Source organism: Artemia franciscana, chromosome 7, assembly GCF_032884065.1.
Source record: "Artemia franciscana chromosome 7, ASM3288406v1, whole genome shotgun sequence".
Taxonomy (NCBI): domain Eukaryota; kingdom Metazoa; phylum Arthropoda; class Branchiopoda; order Anostraca; family Artemiidae; genus Artemia; species Artemia franciscana.
The window spans coordinates 57,734,751-57,760,046 of record NC_088869.1 but is presented as its reverse complement, the minus strand read 5'-3'; the positions used below and the strand labels follow the sequence as shown (position 1 = coordinate 57,760,046).

At 32.7% G+C, this 25,296-nt stretch overlaps 1 protein-coding gene across 2 annotated transcripts in view; it reads left to right on the top strand.

Moving 5' to 3' along the window:
- Nucleotides 1–25,296, top strand: part of LOC136029525 (uncharacterized) — a 40,159-nt gene that overhangs the window by 7,296 nt on the left and 7,567 nt on the right. For both annotated transcript variants that reach the window (XM_065707980.1, XM_065707981.1), the window contains exons 3-10: nt 1,267–1,483; nt 6,103–6,329; nt 8,875–8,957; nt 11,644–11,815; nt 16,642–16,884; nt 17,810–17,918; nt 20,022–20,248; nt 23,527–23,651. In XM_065707980.1, coding sequence (XP_065564052.1) covers nt 1,267–1,483; nt 6,103–6,329; nt 8,875–8,957; nt 11,644–11,815; nt 16,642–16,884; nt 17,810–17,918; nt 20,022–20,248; nt 23,527–23,651 — 1,403 coding nt within the window. The remainder of the gene's footprint in view (nt 1–1,266; nt 1,484–6,102; nt 6,330–8,874; nt 8,958–11,643; nt 11,816–16,641; nt 16,885–17,809; nt 17,919–20,021; nt 20,249–23,526; nt 23,652–25,296) is intronic.

The window sequence follows — 25,296 nt, the reverse complement described above, 5'->3', positions numbered from 1 at the left end:
ACTTGGTGTTGGTCTTCCAGTGATTCGGCTTATTTTCCGACTTTCTGCTTAAACATTGTTGTCGAAAGACTTTTCGATGTTTTGAAAACCATAGAAATGAAATGAGGAAGGGGCTAAACACATAACTTTGGGTATAATGAGTTTTGTCAGGCATGACATAAAGCATACTCCCCCCCCGAGCTTTCCAATAGTTGAAAAATAAGAAGTTTGTTAAATCTAATGCAATCGCCTCCAAACGTGTTATTTCTTTGCAACTGGGAAGGATGACGGAGATATCGAAAATACCAATGGCATAAAAAAAAAACTTTGGATGAAATTCTTTGATTAATTGTTTACAGAAAAGAATGATTTCCAAGCCTCTGAAACAAAACTTCGCGTTTGGAAACAGTTCTAGCTTATAAATAACTGTTTTTGGTAGTATTGACCATTACTAACTATTTATCTTGTTTTTCATTTTTTTCGAATATATACCTAAATTCAAGGAAGCAACCCCTCTTCCCTTATGATCTTCAAGTTTTAGTTAAATAGTCAACCGATAACCTCCATCATTTATAGATTTTTCAGATTGTTTCAAACAGTTGGCAGTACTGAAATGTAAATAAAGAGCGACTCAGGCCATTAGTAACCAAAACTGTAAAAAAGGAAGTTTAAAAAACAATTAATACGTCAAAAGAATCGATTTCTTATGCTGAATCTAAATATCAGAGAATCTTTAGTAACCTTGATGAAAATCACACCATCAAATTTAGCATATCGGAGAACCCTACTGTAGAGATTCAAGCTCCTTCAAAAATGAATGTATGATCTTTAATGGAAATATTGCACGATTTCATGTTTTTATCCGTTGGAAAGTAGATTCGATTATCCCGCGGCAAAAAATAAATTTCCAAAAGTTGTGAATTACCTACATTGTCCTTTCAGGCCCAGAAATGCTAGTGTGCCAATTTTAAGAATATATATATATATATATATATATATATATATATATATATATATATATATATATATATATATATATATATATGTGTGTATATATATATATATATATATATATATATATATATATATATATGTGTATATATATATATATATATATATATATATATATATATATATATATATATATATATATATATATATATATATATATATATATATATATATATATCTTTTCCGGGGAATGTGTTTTGATTCTGGAGGTTGGGCATATTAGTAAATTCGCCACTGATTAAGATTATAACTATTTAATATTCATTTTGTATATAGGCCGTTCCAGAAACAACAACTTACAACATTCGAACACAAACATTAATCCCGAAACTTGGCGTTATGCTTGTTGGTTGGGGAGGAAACAATGGGTCCACATTAACTGCCGCCGTTCTAGCCAACAAACTTGGCCTTTCTTGGCCAACTAAAGAAGGAACAGTTTCAGCTAATTTCTATGGGTCAATAATTCAGTCTTCTACTATTTTACTTGGCACTGGTAAGTTTCATTTTTCATATTTTTAATCCTATCAAATAGTTCGTGGTAACGAACTGTAGTAAGGAGCTACCCGGCTCAATAGTAACCGAAATTCTAAAAAACGGAGTTTTGAAGCAAATAGATACATCAAAAGAATGGGAGTTTTATGCTAATTTTAAATATACAAGTTTCATCAAAAACAATCTTATCCATCAAAAGTTACGAGCCTGAGAAAATTTGCCTTATTTTAGAAAATGGGGGGAAACACCCCTAAAAGTCATAGAATCACGCTATCAGATTCAGCTTATCAGAGTCCCTACTGTAGAAGTTTCAAGCTCCTATATACAAAAATGTGGAATTTTGTACTTTTTGCCAGAAGACAGATCACGGATGCGTCTTTATTTGTTTTTGTTTTTTTTCCCAGGGGTGATCGTATCGACTCAGTGGTCCTAGAACCTCTCGAGAGGACTCATTCTAACAGAAATTAAAAGCTCTAGTGCGCTTTTTAAGTGACTAAAATTATTGGAGGGCACCTAGGCCCCCTCCCGCGCTCATATTTTCCCAAAGACACCGGATTAAAATTCTGGGATAGCTATTTTGTTCAGCATAGTTGAAAAACCGAATAACTATGTTTTTGGAGATGACTTAGTCCCCAACAGTCCCCGGGGAAGGGGCTGCAAGTTACAAACTTTGACCATTGTTTATATATAGTAATGATTATTGGGAAGTGTACGGATGTTTTCAGGGGGATTTTTTTTCTGGCTGGAGGGGGCCGGGGGGAGGGGGTTACTTTGGAGGATATTTCCATAGAGGAATTTATCATAAGGGAAGAGAATCTTCATGAAGGGGGCGCACGATTTTCTAATATTATTAAAAAAAACAATGCGAAAAAAAATTAACTGAAAGTAAGGAGCAGCATTAAAACTTAAACCGAACAGAAATTTTGTGTATATGAGGGGTTTGTATCCTTTTTTTTGTAATTTCAACTATTTATTATACGGCCTTTGTGATTCAGGGAAAAGAATAAAGAATTGGGACAAAATTCAAGCTTTAGTGTAAAGAGCGAGGTATTGACAAGTGGGCGAACCCCCTCATAAACGTAATAAAACTATACGAATATAGAAGTTCGTTACAAAAGTTAATTCGTAAGTTACGTATATTTATTACAAATAAAAACGTTCGTAAAAAAATTAAAAGTTCTAGTTGCCTTTTTAAGTAATCAAAAGATTGGAGGGCAACTAGACCTCTTGCCCAACCCCATTTTTTCTCAAAATTGTCTGATCTAAACTATGAAAAAGCCATTTAGCCAAAAGAAAATTAATATGCAAATTTCGTTTTAATTATTCATGTGCGGTGAGCCAAAGTAAAAACATGCATTAATTCGAAAACTCTCAGAAATTAAATAAAAAAAACAGGTTTTTCCAACTGAAAGTAAGGAGCGACATTAAAACTTAAAACGAACAGAAATTCATCCGTATATGAAAGGGTCTGTTCCCTTGTCAACGCCCCGCTCTTTACGGTAAAGTCTGACTCTTTTTTACAGCTCTACTTTTCAAAACAATAAAAAACATATGCGTCAAGAGCGGGGTGTTGAGGTGGGAACAGCCCCTTTCATATACGGAACAATTTCTATTCGTTTTAAGTTTTAATGTCACTCCTTACTTTTAGTTAAAAAACTTGTTTTTTTCTTTAATTTAATCCTTTTCAGGCACCTTCCTTTTCAGGCAGATTAAAAAATGGCACATATATGATTAGAAATACATATCTGAAATATTAAACTTCCGAATGTGGAAAGGTTTGACAGGCTTGTCCTCTTAGTATTTTTTGTTGGTAAAAAAAGGGTTAAATATTGTAAAAAAATAACTAAGAAAATCGTTAAAATTCGAAAAAATATACAAAAAGGATAATTTTCAATCGATCTGACTAAATTTGTTGCTTTTATGTAGAAGAAAAACAAAAACTATTTTTTAAGTTTCAGTTTTCCAATTTCTTATTTCAAGTTTGTTCAAAAGATAATTTCGATGGTTCACTAGTTCAGTCTTCTACCATTCGACTTGGTACTGATAAGTGATCAGTATTCAGATTCCCCTTTTCTCCAATTTTCAGTGTCCTTCAAACGTTCCTTCTGTAGGACAAGTTCATAAAGTTCAAAGCAAGATTTCTGATATATATATATATATATATATATATATATATATATATATATATATATATATATATATATATATATATATATATATATATATATATATATATATATACAGAGAAAAGATCAGAAAGTCGTTGAGCAGGCCAAGTGCATAAAATACGACATAAACTCAAGCAATGTTATCATCAAACGTTCCTAAAACCTTATTATAACCGTGAGTAGGGTTTCGAATTCACGTCCGGGAAGTATAAATTTAAGACTGTCCATTACTCAAGCAGTCTCTTCACACAGCCATCCAGTGAAAGCCTCTATTAAAACTGTTTAAGTCTTTTTCTCTTTGTCTGGTGTCAGGTAGCACTTGATAAAACGATCTCCTGAGAATTTTTTTTCATAATAGTTATTGCGGAAATTCGCCAAGTAAAAATATTATCGAATAAAAGTCCAGTTGAGACTCTAAAACAGTGTTTTGCAGGTTTTGGCTGTGAAAAAAAAAATTGATGAGGGTAACTGTTGAAATCGTGCAGATATGCTTATACACCCACAAAGTCTGGTTTGTTTTTCCTGTGAAAAGCAAGTTTATTGGCCGTAAATCTGCCATATTTTCTTTTATGATACAAAATTTGATACTTTTTGTATTCTTTGTCTTATAAGGGTGCAGCTGCTTGAGGTGTCGTGATTTTTCAATCCAGGGGCTCTGTGATACACAAGAAAAAAGTTTTAAGACGAATAATTTTTATTAACTTTCTAATAAGACAACTTCATTGTCCTATTTTGGCTGTGGTAGTTGAAAAAAAATATTTTAAGCAATTAAATTCAGTTGGGGGAGAAAGAAAATGATTTTTCTTTAGCTTGCTAAAGACCCATTTTTCAAGGAAAGGTTTTCTTCGATTCTTATACAGAAATAACAGTTTGAATAAGAAAAGCAATTCACATTAGTTTGCAGCATGTCGACTGGTGAGAAAAGGATATGTGACACATTTGGGGAAAAAAGCTTCGAAGTATCTTCAAAACTAAATAGCATGTGTAAAATGAACTGAGCCTATTGATATGGTTTTCTAATTTTTAGTGGGTATGCCATAATCCTTAGCTTGGAAAAAAGTCACATAAAGCCTTTTAATTATAGCGGCTTATTTGTTCACAGTTTATTAGCACCCATTAAAATAAGAAAACAATTGTGAATTTCGTAAAGATAAAAAATTCTTTCCATTCAAATAAAGGCTATGTCATAAAAATTTTTGTAGAAAAGTTGAACCCTTGTTAGAATATTTGTGTAGAGCTCTGTGATAGTCTTAGAGGAGAAAAAGAGGTTCCACATGACAAGAGAAGTAATTATTCGATTGTGCCCCTTAACTTGACTTAGGTTTTATAGTTTTTGTACGATAGTATGAATACAAATTAATTTGGGTAGATAATGGGATAATTTTTTCATTTGATATACATAAAGTGCTGCCATTCCACATATATGTAGGGAGCCAGGCTCACTAACCTTAATAGTCATTGCATTTAGAGAAGGTAGTGTGATCGTAGTGCTGTTATCCAAGGCAAAAACTCGGGTACATCACCTCTAGGTGTAATTTTTGCGATGCACACTTCTGCAGCATCTCATTTTGAGTTGGTGCCTCTGAGTTTCTGCCCCGGCTAACTGAAATGAATCTCAATCCTCTAAATGAAATATGTCCTGAATTTGGAGAGTCTAATTGATTATAGGCTTAGACAGTAGATTGGGATATATATATATATATATATATATATATATATATATATATATATATATATATATATATGAAAAACTGTTCCGCTTTACGTTCAGACAAATTCAGCTTCTTGTAGCTCAATACCTTATGTATTAGAAAACGTTTCTTCTTTCAACTTGAATTCAAATGTATGAAGATTTTCGAAAAGCTGAATATATATATTGAAACATAGATCGCTGATGCATACAAAGTCAAAATCAGATCTATTCTTTGGGTCTCAAATTTTCCTATGCCTCAGTTTCGACTCAAAATAATCTCTAGATATGTCAAGTATCCCTGGAAAATCCCATATCCCTTTTCCACTATTAGCAGTCTCGCACAATGCCTGGAATTATCCCAAAATGGAAAAAATCCCCCGAAGTGGAAATGCTGGCTAAGTCAACGGTGACTTCAAAAGGGTTTAAAGGATTATAATGGAGGAGGTAGAAGGTAAAGATAAAGGATGTGGCACTAGACCCTTAAGGTCTGAACCGGCGGTGCTGATCTTCCTCTCAAGGCCCTTCAGCCAGGAAGTGCAATGGAGGGATGATAATGGAGGAGTGGGGAGAAGGACTGACTATCTTACTGCCTTGAATTTTATTGCGGTATTGCTCTCTTTTTTATTTTATTTTGGAGTGTGTCTCTTCTTTATTTCTCATGTTCTACTGTTTTTGTTTTAGTTACAAGTATTTCCATTTCATCCGTGGATCATCGTTACTTTAATTTCTTAGATTTTCTTATTCAATTTTATTTTACAGATGAGTCACATAAGGAAGTATTCGTCCCACTCCGAAGTATGGTCCCTTTTGTAAATCCTGAAGACATCGTCTTCGACGGATGGGATATCTCTCATCTAAATCTTAGGGAAGCAATGCGACGAGCACAAGTGCTCGACTACCATTTGCAAGAGCAGCTCGCCGATGAAATGGTCAAGCTGAGGCCTAGACCTTCTATCTATGACTCTACTTTTATTGCTGCTAATCAGGTATAATATTTTTAAAGAATAATCTGAAGGCGTAGTGATTAAGGTAAATTTTGGTCAATTTCAGAATACCGACGCTAAACCTATTTCATTGCATTCATAAGCTACATGATAATTCACAGGCCCTCGCTAAAGTACGCTAAAGTTTGACTTTTTGTACCCTATGCTATAAGAACGACAGCATAAATATAAGGGTAATTGCAATAGGATTGAAAGTACATTCACATGTCTCACCAGTGGAAGAGCTTATTAATAAGCATTTGTTCTGAGCAACATGAATTTGTATCCAAATTTTTTAAAAGGCAATCGGTAAATAAACTCTTTTAATTGTTCATTAAATTCATGTGTTCCACTCGTAAATGCTTTCTATGAGAACTTACACGTACAAAGCGGAAGGCTGACGGGGGGGGGGGTCACTTTCAAAATAATTCTACTTGGTCTTAGGTTTTGAGGTTGGTATTTAATTCCAATTGGAAAAAAAACTTTTTAATTATTACATAAAATTCCTGCGTAAAAGCAACTGGACGATCGGAGGAAAAAAAATTCTTTACCAATAAAATCACTGAGCCTCTCATTAAGCTATATTGTACTACGAGTTTGCTTCCAACGCTAAGTAAACGCTAAGTTAAGGTTGGTATTTAATTCCAATTGGAAAAAAACTTCTTAATTATTACGTAAAATTCCTGCGTAAAAGCAACTGGACGATCGGAGGAAAAAAAAATTCTTTACCACTAAAATCACTGAGCCTCTCATTAAACTATATTTACGTACTACGAGTTTGCTTCCAACGCTAAGTAACAAAGTTTTGTAACCTCTCTAATAATAATTTAGAATGTGCTTTCAATTTTGGTTACTATGAGCCATGATTCGCTCTTTACTAGATTACAGCTAGCCCTGTAACCATGATTACATTTGAAAGTTCTTCATCCATGTAAGAAATACTTAACTCTAAAACGAAAAACAGTAGGTACATTGAATATGAACAAATAACCCTAGGAAGCCAGAATACTTTCATAATTATATCTTATTTACTAATGTTTCTATTTGAAATTTCAATTTATGGAAAATTACAATATATTTGAGAGACCTCAGTTTCAGCACTGACAAAAATAGCTGATGATCCCATTTCCAAAACTGCTCATGTTATAGATTTTTTACATCCAAAGAGAACGTTATAGACATGTTAACACAACCACATAAAGAGCACGAATGCCTTTCTTTGAAGCTTATTTTTCGCCTCTGAACTATCTATTCTACCTTTTCAAAATTACATACTTAACTTTAGTAGAGAGTTAGCTGTCGACGGCCACCACGCAAGCGTATTGGGGCAAATCTAGTTTCAGATAATTTTTAGGACGAAACGGTTTAGTCATTTTTCTTCACGATATTAAATTATAACACTTCCCTTATTTTTTGGCAATATTACGTTTCTTTCTTTTCCTTTTGCTGTTCTTTCAAGCCCTATAAAATATATTTGAAAATCCTTTTATCCAACGTATAATTTCTGCAAGCGAAAAAGGACGTATCTGAAAGGATAACTTTCTAGGGTTTCTCTATTTACTGGTATTCTCAGAGGTGTATTTACATAATAGAAAGTTGATGAGATTGAATATGATTTACCGCTTTAATGCTATCTGAAATCCACTAAATATAAATGAAGCTGTGGTATTTAGACAAATGCTGCAATTTCAGCATACAATTTCTTTTTAAAGTAAAGAAAATCCTTTCAAAAGGACAGAACAAAAAAGAATGAGATTCTTTTAGGAATAATTATTTCGGTGATATGATATGGGAAGGTCTGAATTAATAATTTATTGCGTTACTGCCCTTCATCTTCCCCTTCTTTACAGGCCAAAGAGCCTTTGGGGGAATAGTAAAATGTAATATTGTATGTGTATTTCATGATGAATAAACCTTATCTTAACAAATCTGAAGGTTTAAAAAAAACTTAGATGATTTGATACACTAATCTGCAATGCTATTGGAATTAACCTGAAATTTCTCTATCAAAGACGATTAACTTTTAATATAATATTTATCTTTAAAAAAATATGATCTTCTTTTAAATATCTTGTGCACAAATATCTCGTGCACTTATGTGCACAAAGTGCACATAAGTTAGCTTGGGAAAATGTTACCAGGTTAAGTAGGCTAGATGATTTTAAGTGCTTGGCATAATCATAAACCTTATTTTATCTTGTTCTTCTTCTTCTGAAAAATAGCACTTGGAGTCTAAAAACAGTTTCCTTTTGATATCATAAAAAAAAAGTTTGTTTGCTGGTTTATTTGCTTCAAATATTTGAATCCCTCTTGTAAAATTCGTACCTTTCTTAAAAATGGTGAACATTAGATAAACTCTTTTCTTTGGTGCAAGATGATATCATTTAACTACAAGTATTTCTGTGTCAGTCTCCTGGTAATTTAAAATCAACACTATTGTTTACAGGATCCTATTTCTTAATTAGAGAGAAACTAGAATGAAAGAACTATTTAAAAACTATACAAGAGACTATTGATTTTCTGTATTTCTAAGATTTCTATTTTAAAGGCGGAAAGAGCAAATAATATAATAGCTGGAACACGTGAGCAACAAATGGATCAAATAAGAAAGGATATACGGGATTTTAAAAAGTAAGTATGCCGAGCCTGTTTTTTATTTATTTTGTTAATTTGTATTTCTGTGAAGAAACGGATAAAAATTTATTGAATTGATCGTGTTTAGTGACATTATCCAAAGCCTTTATGGTTGTTAGGATAAAAAAACTAAAACTAAATGTAGTTGTGAAATAAACTAAAATAGTTTTCAGAAACCAGTCAAATTCTGTAATGCTGATTCAAAGAACAAACGATTTGTATCTTTTAAAAACTAAGGGGGGAGGGGAATTTTGTCTTTTTTCGATTTCTTAATAGTGCCCCAAAAGAAAAAAGGTATTTTTCGAAATCTAAGGAGGGACAAAATAAGATCTAGGGGGAACATGCCGCCACATTCCGCTACGGTTGAGGTCATTGATTTCCCAATTACTACTACAGTTGTGCTCATGAACTTGACACTCGATACAATGCTGATTATATCACCAAATTACAATATTGGCATTACCCACGAACTTCTTCAACTTCTTCAACAAACTTCTTCATCCGTCAGCTAATCGATGTTGCAACCAAGTTGAAACGAATTAACTGCATTTCTGGGAAAAAATCAAGACAAATTTGTGAGTTTTAGCGCGCTTACTGACTTACTGCAAAACTTCTATGCGGACCAGGATTAAAAAAAAAGAGGTAAAAGGTAAAATTAAATGTAGCTGTGAAATCAAGTAAATTTTTTTTCAGAAACCCGTCAAATTCTGTAATGTTAATTCAAGAATAGCTGAGCTTATTTTACAATATTCGTAGCAAACCTCGCTGGTGTAGACATACATTACGAAATCTGTTAAATTATGTAGATTGTTAATAGCAAACTGTAATTTTAATTAAAAACAATACCGCGGATTCAACTAATTTGTTTCATTTTTTAACGATGGTTTGCGTCAGTTTCTGGCATTGTTATATAGAACTAAAAGGCACACGAACTCTTTAATCAATCCAAAAATATATAAATTAGAGCTTAATTAGAATGTCTCAATCGCCATAACGCTAAAAGAGGAAAAAAATCTGCGAAACGATAGATGAAATTTGGACAATAACTAAAAAGATCAAATTTTTTCATAGAATATATTCTTTGGTATATTCTTCATGTATTTCTTTTTGAAAAAGCTTGCTTTTCCTAATTTGATCGAGCTGGCTGAGAAAGAATTGCTGACCTTATCAGGTTGACCCCCCCCCCCACACACACACATTGCTTTTTGAACACTCCTAATGTTTGCCAACTCTTGATAATAACTGCCCTGTTTGTCCTAACATAATGTACTCGTTACCTGCAGGCTATGACCTCACCTGCACTATCTTGCTGTAGTTCTTTTTTTGTCATGAGTTATCGATATATCGATATATATTATCGATATATATATGTCATCGATATATATGAGTTATCGTTCATGCTTTTTTGTCCTTTTCATGAGCATGTTAACGCCAATCTTAGAAAATTGGAACCCACCCCCCAACACTGCAATTGGTCGTTTAGATTTTAGGATATTCTTAAAGTTTACAAGCCCTTATAATAACTGACCATTTAGCTTAACATAATATACCAGCTATTGGCAATCTATGACTTCATCGTCACCTTATTATTGGTGTTTGCTTTTATCATGAGTTTTCAAAAAATTATCGATCGTTTATTTCCCATTAACAATGGGATAGTTAATCTGAGTTTTTACAGAAATTTCTAATTGGCTAATAACCGAACTGTATCCACATAGAGAAAACTGCAAATAAAAATTAAATAAAAGATAGGAAATTGGAATAAAAAGGCAGCGGAATATGTAAAGGAGCTCGCCAGAGATCAAGAACATTTGCAGATCAAGAAAAACAAGGGCAAGCGTACATGATAACTGAGATAAAGACATACAAAAGGGATAAATACGGTATTAGCTAATTTCAGTGTTTCAATTATCCACTGTGTTAAATCTGATCATTAGTGTCAGTTAATAACGGATTTTGGAACGGGCTGAATTTCATCAAACAGTTCGTGGTAACGAACTGTAGTAAGGAGCGACCTGGCTCAATAGTAACCAAAACTCTAAAAAACGGAATTTTTACAACGATAGTTACATCAAAAGAATCGCATTTTAATGCTGATTTTAAATATATAAGCTGCTTCCTCATCAACGCCCCGCTCTTTACGCTAAAGTTTTTTACTGTTTTAAAAAGTAGAGTTAAGAGAAAGAGTCAAACTTTAACGTAAAGAGCGGGAGCGGGGATTGTTTTAAAAAGTAGAGTTAAGAGAAAGAGTAAAACTTTAACGTAAAGAGCGGGGCGTTGATGAGGAAGCAGCCCTTTTCACATACGAAGTAATTTCTGTTCGTTTTAAGTTTTAATGTCGCTCCTTACTTTCCGTTAAAAAAACTTTTTTTTTATTATTTAATTCAATTGTGAGCAGAATTCAATTGTGAATTAGCCTTTAATAATATCTACTTTGAACCATTTCAACTTAGATGCCGCAATTTTTGACCCATAGATTTTAAATTTTCAAAGTCTGCATTGCGCCCAATTTGGGATGGTGTATATTTCTCAAATATTAGTACACTGCAAGTCAAAATATCTTCATTTAAGGTCCAAACTATGTTTTAGGTGCCAGTAGATGGTGCCTTACCTTATTTTACAAATTGTATCTGTAGGATGTCTACGTTAGATTTTTATGTTTAAACCCCCTTTTTTTCTTTAGGAAAAACTCATTGGAGAAAGTCATTGTGTTGTGGACGGCCAATACGGAGAGATTTTCAGAAGTTCGGTACGGGTTAAATGATACTGCGGAAAATCTACTGAGCTCAATCAAGAAAAATGAAAGTGAAGTATCCCCGTCCACAATATTTGCAGTTGCTAGTATTTTAGAAGGGGTAAGTTATGATCCTATTATAAAACTACTAGTTCTTAGTTTCAAAAGTAACTAAACTGCTTCTAATAAGGCATCTAAAACTTGCAGTGACCAGGTATAAGAACTTGAACAAAAAGCAAAAACAGGCAAAATTGGAAATTATTAGAAGATCTTAAAATAATGATCTTATGTTGGGGACCGCATTTTTGGATATAAATGTTTTGTATTCGGTATACTTTTGTTTTGGAGAAACAAGCAGCACTTCCAAAAAGCACTCGTGGTTTTTGCGACTTTGTGCATAGCTCTTTAAAATGTCTGCGATGCCAATGTTTTATTCTGTTTTCCCCCCCCCCCCATATATCACTCGGAAATTAAAATTAATTCCTGTGTACGTGGGTGTTGTTGCCTATGACGTAATTTTGGCTTTTCCGAAATGTCAGTAAAGTCTGGAATGAATCCCTAATTTTCCACTTGTTTTACTGCGGCTTCTACTGCTATCACAAGTACTATTACTACTAAAACTATTATCACTGCAACTACTACTTCTGTAGTGATAACTAATAAGGCTGAGGATATTGAAAGAAAAATTTGAGGAAAGGTTGAGGGGAAAGTTGAACTAAATTAATACATACTAGGTGTATGCAGATTGCTGATACTGGCGTATCAGCAATATTTTCGGAACGGCTTATCATATCAAGAGAAAACTACAGGGGCATCATAAGTGGGATGTTAAGTTGACCAGAAGGCAAAATGTACCTGCTACTACTGCTATTTATGCTGCTGCTACTACTGTTACTACTAATAATTATACATTGTTACTGCTACCACTGTTTCCACTACTACCACTACTACTATGATACTAGTGTAATTAAGGCTACGCGTATGAAGATGAAAAGTTGATAGAATATTGAGGGGGAATTTGAACTAAACCAAGCGCTTGCAGATTATCAAAAGGGCATATCTCTAGAATTGATTTGGGTATTAAGTTGAAACTTTCGTATGCATATCAATGCTAGCACTAACACTACTGCTACTTTTAATTATGCTTCTACTGTTTCTAAACTACTCCAACTACTACTTGAATTGCAACAACTTCTAAGGCTTAGATTATTAAGGTGAAAAGGGCATCAAAAAGGTGTCAAAAGCGCACATCAACAATATTTTGGAACGGCTTAACGTGTCAAGGTGAAACTTCCGGGACATCATGAATGCGATGTTCAACTGACCAAAAGGCAATATGCCCATGCTACTACCGTTATTAATACTGCTTCTACTACCAATACAACGTTAACACTGCAACTACTTCTACTACCACCGAAACTGCTACGATAATAGTACTATTAAGGCTAAATATATGAAGATAAAATTTGAGAGAATATTGATGGTAAATTTGAACTAACAAAAGACACTATGTGCACTTAGATTGTAAAAATAGTGTTCGGAATTGATTTGTGTATTAAGTCGGAACAATACTTAAAGGGGAATATCAATAGACCAAAAGGCAATATGTGCACACTACTACAAATACTACTGCTACTGCAACATTTACTAGTTATTACTGTTATTACTCCAACTTCTACTTCTATCGCAACTGCTTGTAAGGTTAAGGGTATTAAGATGAAAATTTCAAGAAGTATATGAATATATAGGTTATCAAAAGAGCAAATCAAATGAATTGTATCAATCAATCAATGATTGAATGTATCAAATCAACGGCTAATTGTATTAAGTTGAGTACTTATACTACTGCTTTGGCTAGTATTACAAATATACCTAAGGGTATGAAGGTGAAATTTTCAGAGAATATTCTGGAATATTGTACGGATGACAACCTGTCATTCATATGCAGGTTGACAAAAGGTCATATCAGCAATATCTTAGGAGCAGTTTTAAGGGTGAAATTCAAACTTGCAACGCTTGTTGCGGAGGATGTTGAACTAATCAAAAACAATATTTGCATCATAATGCTACATCTTCTACTCTTACAGCTGCTACTATTGCTACTATTAACATTACTGCTACTACTACTACTGCTACGAAAGGTAAGACTACTACTATTAACCCTACTGCTGCTGCTACTACTATAACTGCTGGTGCTACTACTACTACTAATAAACCTGAGGGTATTAAGACGAAAATTTTGGACGATATTGTAACAGTATTGAAACTATGCCTACATAGGTTGTCAAGAGGACGTATCAGCAATGCTCCAGGACCGGTTGATATTAAGTTAAAAGTGTCATCCTGTGTTGAAGGGGATGTTGAAAAAAAAAGCGGTATTATGTGCATACTGCTACTAATGCTGCTACTGCGACTACAACTATTGCTACTACACAAGCTAAGGGTATTAAAGTGAAGTTTTCAAGGAATATTTAGGCTGATACTGAACTAAATCAAAATGAACTATGATCATGTAGATTATCAATAGGGTGACAAAACAATATCACAACAACGGCTTATATTATTAAGTTAGACCTTTCAGGGTAAGTTGTGACAGATTTTGAACTAGCCAGAAGAAACTATATGTATAATTTTAACACTACTTCTACGGTTACTGTAACTAATGGCACTAAGGGCATTGAGCTGAAATCTTTAAGGAAAGTTTCAATTATATAAAGAAACTCTACGCATGCAAGTATTGAAAAGGCATCTATCATGGTTAGTACTATCATTAATATTTTGAAGGAGCTAATCTGATTGGAAATTCAAAGTTCTAGTACCCTTTTTAAGAGTCAAAAGTGATTGGAAGGCAATCAGCCCTTTTATTTAGCTCATAATTTTAACAAGACTTCCAATCAAAATTTAAGATATCTATTTTGTTCAGCATAGCTGAACGGTCTTGTAACTGTATCTCTAGGGCTATTGCGTAGGTCAGCCCCCCGCAATCATATAATTCGCCCATTATGTTTAAAAACTAAATATTAAATCAAAAAGCCTTAAAATTAAATCAAAAAGCACTCTGCGTAAGCTTTTCTATTTCTATTCCAATAATAGAAATTCTCCAGCATACAAATACCAGGCCAAACTATAAATTCTTAAAGCAAAATTGAAAAGATTTAAACTAGTATTTTCTTTTTCCCTGAAAAGACTATGTCAGTATAAAACGAACAGAAATTAATTTTAAAAACTTTTTTAGAAAACAAGTTTTTCAAAGAAAAATAAATAACTGTATTATACCAAAAATGAGCAAAAATAAAATGAAATTATCTACCAAGCGTGACACTACCACAAATCAGTGGTAGTGTCGTAGCGTGGCACTAAGGGCATTGAGCTGAAATCTTTAAGGAAAGTTTCAATTATATAAAGAAACTCTACGCATGCAAGTATTGAAAAGGCATCTATCATGGCTAGTACTATCATTAATATTTTAAAGGAGCTAATCTGATTGGAAATTCAAAGTTCTAGTACCCTTTTTAAGAGTCAAAAGTGATTGGAAGGCAATCAGCCCTTTTATTTAGCTCATAATTTTAACAAGACTTCCAATCAAAATTTAAGATAGCTATTTTGTTCAGCATAGCTGAACGGTCTTGTAACTGTATCTCTAGGGCTATTGCGTAGGTCAGCCCCCCGCAATCATATAATTCGCCCATTATGTTTAAAAACTAAATATTGCCTTAAAATTAAATCAAAAAGCACTCTGCGTAAGCTTTTCTATTTCTATTCCAATAATAGAAATTCTCCAGCATACAAATACCAGGCCAAACTATAAATTCTTAAAGCAAAATTGAAAAGATTTAAACTAGTATTTTCTTTTTCCCTGAAAAGACTATGTCAATATAAAACGAACAGAAATTAATTTTAAAAACTTTTTTAGAAAACAAGTTTTTCAAAGAAAAATAAATAACTGTATTATACCAAAAATGAGCAAAAATAAAATGAAATTATCTACCAAGCGTGACACTACCACAAATCAGCACCAATAAATAAAAGAAACTCAAAACAAACAGAAATTATAATAAATAATCGAGTCAAACTCAAAACGAGCAGAAATTAGCATGAGTAGGCTCAAAACCCCTGTGCCTTTCCAAGCCCGGAACATAATTTGCATTTTAATGAAAAAAATACAAATGAGTGTGCATTGTCAGTTTAATACATATATGCTGATATTAATTCCTTAATATATTAATAATATTTGAATTGTTACAGTTATAAAAGTGACAGTTATAAAAGTGAGCATGAGTAGGCTCAAAGCCCCTATGCCTTCCCAAAGCCGGAATATAATTTGCATTTTACTGAAAAAATATAAATGAGTGTGTATTGTCAGTCTAATACACATATGCTGATATTAATTCCTTAAAATATTAATAATATTTGATTTGTTACAGATATAAAAGTGACAGTTATAAAAGTTATAAAAGTGAGCATGAGTAGGCTCAAAACCCCTATGCCTTCCCAAGGCCGGAACATAGTTTGCATTTTACTGAAAAAAATACAAATGAATGTGCATTGTCAGTTTAATACACATATGCTGATATTAATTTCTTAAAATCTTAAAAATATTTGATTTGTTACAGTTATAAAAGTAAAAAATTCGAATTTATGTTTTTTCAGTAAAGTACAAATTATTAATTTTGTGCAAATAAATAGTTGGAATTTATTTTGGGCAGACCCTTTTTTGGGAAACTTTTTTCATCTGGTGATCAGACTGAAAACGAAGATATTCATGGGCAAGTCGTTGATAGACTGAATTCAATGATATAGTTATATTTCATCAATCATATTTCAATAATAAAGTTAGTGTAGGATCCAATTATGCATAACTAATTATCAGAAAAGTTTCAGATACACTGTTTTAGAGACGAGGATATGGTTTTGATATTTTCAGAATACTTTTTGTTTACATTTCAGTGTGCCTACATAAACGGATCACCTCAAAACACTTTTGTTCCTGGCTGTATCGAACTAGCTGAAAAATACAATGTGCCTATTGGAGGTGACGATTTCAAATCAGGTCAGACCAAACTGAAGTCAGTTCTGGTAGATTTTCTAATTCAAGCGGGAATTAAACCAGTCTCCATTGTCAGCTACAACCATCTTGGCAACAATGACGGGCTCAATCTGTCAGCTCCAAGTCAATTTAAATCTAAAGAGGTATAGAAAACCGATAATTCCGCTTTGAGGATCCTTTGGGTCCATTCTTTTTGAAATGTTTATATCTTGTAAGGCATTCTTACCTTCCTATATTTTCTGCTTAATTTACCACTTATGGGGAGTTATGATGAGCCTTGGTATCTGATATATGGCCTTTACCAAAAAAACAAATTCATGTTTAAGCCTCTGATGACATGTAATGTTATATGAGGCTACATGAGAGTCAGATAAAATATATTTGAAGAATAATTTTTATAATTATAACAGTAAGATCTTTAAGTACTGAGATTTCTAAAAATAAAAAATATTATATATTAAATATTCAGTTTATTTTCATTAGTTTTTTTCTAGTTTTCTTGATTGGAGTGACATTCTATTTTATTTCTTCCGTCGATGTTTTGAAAAACTAATGCCTTGTTCAAAATAAATATAGTTTTTGACAAACAGCAAATGACATTAGAAGTTTTACGTTTCTTAGTATTCTTTGTTAATTTTTGTTTGACTTGAGTATTCGTTTTAATTTTTACTTGTTTTAAGGTTTAATTATTCATCTATGTCAATACCTGTTACCTTTATGTTTGAAGTAAATGTTTGTTTCAATTTCTTTTCGTTTTAAGTTTCAATTACTCTTTGACAGTAATTTTAAGTATGAATTTTTATATTGCCATATTTCTGCTCGTCTTCAGTTTAATATTACTCTTTACTTTTTCTTTGAAAAACTTCTTTTCAATTTTTTTTTAATTAACATATAGAAATGGCTAGGTCTATTTCCATGAAAGGATAAAAATGTTTAGTATAAAATTATTTAAACCACATTTTATCCCTATAATTTAATAATCTGTTTATTGAGGCCATCTTAAGAACAAGTTCGTACAAACCAGTTCAAAACCACATTTTAATTTTACAGCAGTGTTTTTTTTTCTAGATCTCAAAAACAGCTGTGATTGATGATATGCTAGATTCGAACAGCATTCTGTACAGGAAAGATGAACGTCCAGACCATTGCGTCGTCATTAAATACGTACCCTACGTTGGTAAGCTATGTTTAGTTATTCGTAGGTATTAATGAAAGTATTTAGTTTTATACCAGCGTCTTTTGAAGGGTGATCATTAGAACCATGTTTCCTGAATCTCATATTCATAAATGACCCTGTTTTTCAAGCATTTACCGGTATTCCTGGCCTTCGTGTTTGCTTGTGTTGTCTGAAGGGTCTTATGCTGGTTAGTTATTTTTACCCATTTTAAGGAGTATTTATTTTTATTTACCCAGGGCTTCATATGGAGAGGTCAGTATAGTCACCTGGCCTGAATGTCGTGTTCACAATGGTTTCTTTTGTATAGCATACATTTCATATTCAGCACAATAGCGGTGCCTAAGTAAAGAGCAATATGATGTTCATTCGCGGAAGTCTCATTAATTTGGATTTATTAATGTTATAAAGGAGAAAATTTTTAGAATGTTTTCAGTAAAGTAGATACGGCATTCTAATCTTTAGAAGGCCTAGGGAGTGGTAGCCCAACTCCTTTTTGCGGTAATATATATTCTTTTTAATGTTCACTTGATTGTTCATTGTAATTTCTTCCGTTCATTTCAAGTTGAATTTGTTGCTTGAACTTATTTCTGCTCGTCTTGGGTTTAATGTAGCTCTCTACTGTTCTTTTAAAAACTTCTTTTTTTAAGAAAAAAGCTCTTTAAGATTAATATAGCTTCAAGGACAGTCATTTTTGTTTACTTTGCCTTAAGTGCCTTGTGCTGAAATGCTACATTTAGCTGTTTTAAGCAATGGTTTTTACTGATATGCCTAGGGTCTTTTATCGAGATAAGCGACCCATTCGTCTTTTCTGAATGGGTTAACTTGGCCATTTGAACTGAACTTTCTACTCACAACGAGTTTGTAGAGTATATTTGACTTAAAGGGCAATCTTTCTTTATTTTTGTAGCCTAAAGTGCCTTATGTTAATAACCTGTTTTTAGCCAATTGGAGTAATATCTTTTTATGATTTCCTGAGGACCCTTTTTGCAAGGTTTATTTGGGCTAAATGGACTGAACCTCATAATTTTTTTTTCAGAGTTAAGAGTTTTACTCACCACTAAGTACATTTTGGAATGACAATATTCTTATCTTTCCTTGAAAGGCTCCATGGCCTTTCGGGGATAAAATTCACATCATCTTTGCTTGTAGAATATATATAACTTAAAAAGCCTTCCCTTTTGCTTAAGCTACCTTACGTGACTTTTGCTGCTAAGGTATATTTAGCTATTTTGAGTTTAGAGTAATAAGTTTTTGGAATGTCCCCAGGTTTTTTTTTTTTTTTTTTTTTTTTTTTTTTTTTTTTTTTTTTTTTTTTTTTTTTTTTTTACAGAAGGTTCACTTGTGCCTTCTGATATGAACCAAACATTTTTTCTACAGTAGCTGTCCTAAAAACAAAGCATCAATCTTGCTTAATGATTCAAAGGGAACTGAGAACCGCGGTTTCTTCAATGATACCACGGTTAGAGAAAATTTCAACCGTTTTCAAACAAGCTCAACCGTTGCATTAAATTTTAATTTTTACATAAATTAACAGGATGCAACAATTTAAAGCGGGGCGCACAATTTTTTTTAAAGGGGAGCGCCGGTACAAAAAGGTTGGAAATCACTGCATTAAGGGGTTCGAGGGCTAAAAAAGTTTTTGTTTGATGTCCTTGGCATAATAAAAGAGGCGATGTTTTTCTCTTTCGGATCTTTTCTTCTATATATATATATATATATACTATATACTATATATATATATATATATATATATATATATATATATATATATATATATATATATATATATATATATACTACATATATATACTATATATATACTACTATATATATACTACTATATATATACTATATACTATACTATATACTATACTATATACTATATATATATATATATATATATATATATATATATATATATATATATATATATATATATATATATATATATATATATATATATATATATATATATATATATATATATATATATATGTATACTAGCCAACCAAAATGAAACATGTGAAGCAAAAAAAGCGAATGAAAAATTCACAAAAACTTCTGCTTCTTGCAAAATAATATAGCGTTTTTGTGTCATTTCAGGCGATAGTAAACGTGCAATGGACGAGTATACTTCTGAAATTATGATGGGAGGCAAACAGACATTTGTCATTCACAATACTTGTGAAGATTCCTTGCTTGCAGCACCAATCATTTTGGACCTGATTCTCCTTTGTGAATTTCTACAAAGAATATCGTTCAAAGAACAGGGGTCGAATTCCTACGTTGGGTTTCATCCTGTCTATAGTTATCTCAGCTATTTATTAAAGGTAAGATCATACGCCTATTGGGTCAGTGCTTCCTATTCAGAAATTGCAGCTATAATAATATTAAGGAATAATTCTAGAGAAAATAACGGGCCTAAGGCCAGTACATGGAAAAAGAAGAGAAAAATATCATGGATATGTATACATTTTGGTTTCATCTCAGTTTCTTTTATTCTCATTGATTTTAGATTTTATTCCTTTTCTCTGTCAAATTGCTGTGTTTTATATTGTTTCTGTTCTTAATGCTTTTTTTTCTCATAGCAGATTTAATTGAATACATACATATATATATATATATATATATATATATATATATATATATATATATATATATATATATATATATATATATATATATATATATATATATATATATATACATATATATATATATATATACGTATATATATATATATATATATATATATACGTATATATATATATATATATACTAGCTGTTGGGGTGGCGCTTCGCGCCGCCCCAACACCTAGTTGGTGGGGCGCTTCGCGCCCCCCCAAGCCCCCCCGCGCGCGTAAGTCGTTACGCGCCATATTAGTTTTTTTGTAGTTTTTACCTTTTTTAGTTTTTTTCTTCTTTTGTATTCATGCTAAAGCCAAGGTTCAAACCTGGAGCCTCTCGGACCTAGAACCTGAAACATAGCGCTTTACGAACTCAGCTAATTCGGCTTGAATACATTCGTTTTGAGCAGCTTCCTCGGGTGTTGAAATTGTAGGTTCTTCAGTCATTTTACAATTAGAAATTTCTCTTTCAACGGTCTTCTTACAATTAAAAATTTGTCTTTGAACGATATTCTTAAATACCTGTGTCCTGGTCGTCATTTATATTCCCTGTGTCCCGGTCGTCATTTGTGTCCCGGTATCCCAGTCTGTAATTTCTCTTTGAGTGTCCCGGTCGTTATTTATATTCCCTCTGTCCCGGTCGTCATTTGTGTCCCGGTCTGTAATTTCTCTTTGAGTGTTTTTTTCTTTTTAGTATTTTTTAGTTATTTACATTTTTTCTTTTTTTCAGTTTTCTTTTTCTTCTTTATTTTTCAGCTTCACTATGAAATACATATCGCCGAACCTTTGTTTTTTTAACTAGAATCTGGTAGGCATTGATGACCTTATCCAAGTCAAAATCCCAAACCCAATTATCATCGCTATCATTTTCAGTTTTGATATGTTTCGACTCTCGCTGTCCAGGTGGATCTTCATCTAACTGCGCGGTTTTGCGTTCTTTAGCCTCAAGCCTGTTTCCTTGCTGTTCTTTTGATTCCTCGGCACGCTTTCTTTTCTGACTTTCTCTATCAGCAGCAAGTTTTTTGGCATAGACTCTTTGAGCATCTTCATCGGCTTTTGCCATTGTAAGTTCATCAGTCATTTTAAACTTAAACATTAATAGATTTCTACGTGAACATATATGTCTTAAATATCTTTAATGACGTCACCGTCATAGCAAAAATGACGACAACTAACTTCATGACGTCAGTCGACACAGAAACATGACGTCACCTGACAGACAGACACACAGACAGACAACTTATTTTTATATATATAGATATATATATATATATATATATATATATATATATATATATATATATATATATATATATATATATATATATATATATATATATATATATATATATATATATATATATATATATATATATATATATATATATATATATATATATATATATATATATTATAATCCCTCCTAAGGCATACGAAAAGAGGCAAATCCATCTTGGCAGCAACAGAAGTTTTCTTTTTGGCTCCTCATGTCTCTAAACGGAATTTCTTTAGACAAACCTACCAATAGCGATTTCGAATGTTCTGTTTTTGCAGTTGCATGAAACTTCCATTGAGCCTTGAATCTTCAAAAGAAAATTTACTGTTACAAACTAAAGAATTTGTTTTTCAGGACATTAAAGAGTAGATCCACACTTTCAACTAAAATTAATTATTTAAATTTATTAGAATGAATCTAGTGCTTCGTGTGATCAAGAGCTGTAGCTCCTTATAGGAGCTACAAAAATGAACTAAATGAACCTTCATCACATACCAACACATACTCCCTAAGGAGGTATTAACGTAGTATTAGGTATATACGTAGTATTAAGGTACAAAATGAACTATTTAATTATCATTACTTAAGTCCCATTCGTTGTCATGGAACACTTTGGGGTTGCTTCTTTCGAAGTTTTATGGACAAATCTTCAACTAACAATGTGCTTTGTCTGAGATGTGCACTTGTCGCAGACAAAATGAAGACTACGACAACGTCATCTATAATACAGTTTTCAATTTTTAGGCTGGAGACTGCTTAAAGAAGAATCAAAGAAACAGTAGCAATATTAGAATTTAGAGCTTTGGTGATATCATCTTTATGCTGTTGTAGGCGTTTCTCTAAATTCTGGTGAGTTCTACCTACATAGTATTTGCCACAGTCGCATGGTATTTGATAGACCCGTCTTTGGCGAGTAACTGGGGTTTTATCTTTACCAGAATTTAGGAGGTTTATGATTCAGAAAATATTGGTAAATACTAGATACAGATTATTTTGTGTAGAGGCTTTTTTAAGATTCGTAGTGATTTTTGGCATGCATGGGAGGTAAAATATGTAGGTAAGCGATGATAGTCTATTGGGAGAATGATTTCTAGCGCCTAATAAGGTTATAACCTATCGGAGAGCATCACTGTAAATTCAATCTTGAAATTTAATCTCAGTGGCACAACAACTTTCTTCATCAGCAAAGAACCAGAATTCTGTTGATTTGCAGTGTGTGATAATCCAGAGTACGAGATATAGATAAAAGAGAGAAAAAGTGAAGAGAGCAAAAAAGCAGAGACGGACTGAATTACCTTTGTGGAAAATTTATTATATGCTAGGCCTTCTGGTGCAGTCCGTTTAATGGGAAATTTAGCACCAGCATGAGCGGTATAAGTATCATCTCTCATTAAACGAGCTAATCCAAAATCTGCTACCTTAACTAAATGGTTTTCACCAACTAAACAATTCCTTGCAGCAAGGTCCCTGAAAAAAAAATCGTTTTCAACTCCTTATAGAGCTGTAACTAAATGGAATCTTCTTAGACAGACCTCCATCTGTGATTGAGCTGGGTTTTTTTTTTGTAATTGTATGAAACTTCTATGTATCCTTAAATTTAGGTTCTGCTGTTGTTTGATTGTAAACAATATTCTGTTTCATATCGGTAGCTGAAGTTAATTGGACTTAATTGTTTTAGAAAAAAAATTCACTTACTTTTTTTCAGGCACCTCTAACACGTCCAGGTTTTCCTGCCGTAAATAGTCTGTTCAGGCAGCGATATGGTATTGAAAACTTGATACGCGCATGTGTTGGTCTACCTCCAAATCATCAAATAATGCTGAAAGAGAGGTAAGCATTTGCTTGTAACAAGTAAAAGAGATGTGATGTATATATCTGCTTGTATTTTTGAAAAAAAAGAAAAAATTTGAATGTCATCAAGCTCTACCAAAAAAAAAAAAAAAAAAAAAAAAATTCAATACTAAAAGCTAAAAAACGGATATTGCTTCAATTATTTTTGTCACTACCATTACTACTACTCTTACTAATACTACTAGCAACTCTCTACAGCACCAAGCCACTTGAGGGCAACACAACTACGTAAACACTCCTCTTCCCATCTTAATATATTCAAAGCCTCCCTCTTTACACCCTACCAAGAAGTTCCAATCTCCCTCAAATATTTCATTAGGACTTCCTCCTACCCCTTCGTGGACGACCTGCTTTTTGTTTGGCCGACATGGAAGATTTTTGGCAGTCTGTCATCCTTCATCCGCAGATCTTGTCCAAGCAATCTTAAGTTTCTCTCTTTATAGTTCTAGAATTATTTCGTTACCACAAGCCAAGATTGATATACAATCTTTAAGACTAGCTGATGTTCTGTGTACAGCTCAATTATCAACCAATTTAAAAATTACAAAATTTGTTTTTTTTTTTTCAGGATATTAAATAGTAGATCCGCACTTTAAACTCAAATTAGTATTTTGAACCTTTCAATGTTAATCTACTCCTGCAGTTAGCACAGTGGTATTGATCTCTGCTTGGTTATACGGAGTTCAAAATCAGCTGCAGCAACCTGTTGTAGGACCCTGAGTTTGATTCCATTGATGAAATTATGTGAAAGTGTCTCCAGAACAATCCAAACTAGAAGAACAAGAAGGAGTTGATCCATTTTGTAGTATTTCCAGCTCTGCTAGGTGAAGCTGAACTGGCGGCGGTACACACAGTCGTATTTCCTATTTAATCCATATTAAAGTGCCAAAAATCCCACTTTATCGGTTTCTCATGATGTTCATGGTCCACTTATTTGCTCTGAAACTATTTCTCAGTTGAATATTATACTAGAGGGTCTAAAATTTGACGATTCAGACGATAGTTTTAGGAAAAGAGTGTGAAGTAGCAGATGGTACCTTAAGGAGGAAATTTAGAAACGCAGCTAAGAAATGAATGAAAATGCTTTTATCAAACAGTTCGTGGTAACGAATCGTAAGTAAGGAGCGACCCGGCTAAATAGTAACCGAAGCTCTAAAAAGCGGAATTTTGATACCAATAGGTACATCCAAAGAATCGGATTTATATGCCGACTTTAAATATACAAATTTGATTCTGTCTCACATCTCCACTTTTTAAAACAATAAAAAACTTTAGCGTAAAGAGCGGGGTGTTGAGGAGGGGACATCCCCTTTTATATATGGAATAATTTCTGTTCGTGTTAAGTTTTAATTCTACTTCTTACTTTCAGTTAAAAAAAGAAATCGTCTTTTTATTTAATTGTCTAGTAGAGAAGAGGAGGGGCTTGTACAAGAAGTATTTGACTGGTAGATCATATGAAAAAAAAAAGAATAAAAGGAAAGTAGAGAAAGTATTAAAATATGAATTAAAAAGATAGGAAGTGGAGGCCATATATGAAATTGCTGAAGATCCTGAAGATGCAGTCGGGCGGCATTGTAGTAAAATATTGTATTGATATGTTAAAAATTTAAAGGGATTAGTCAGT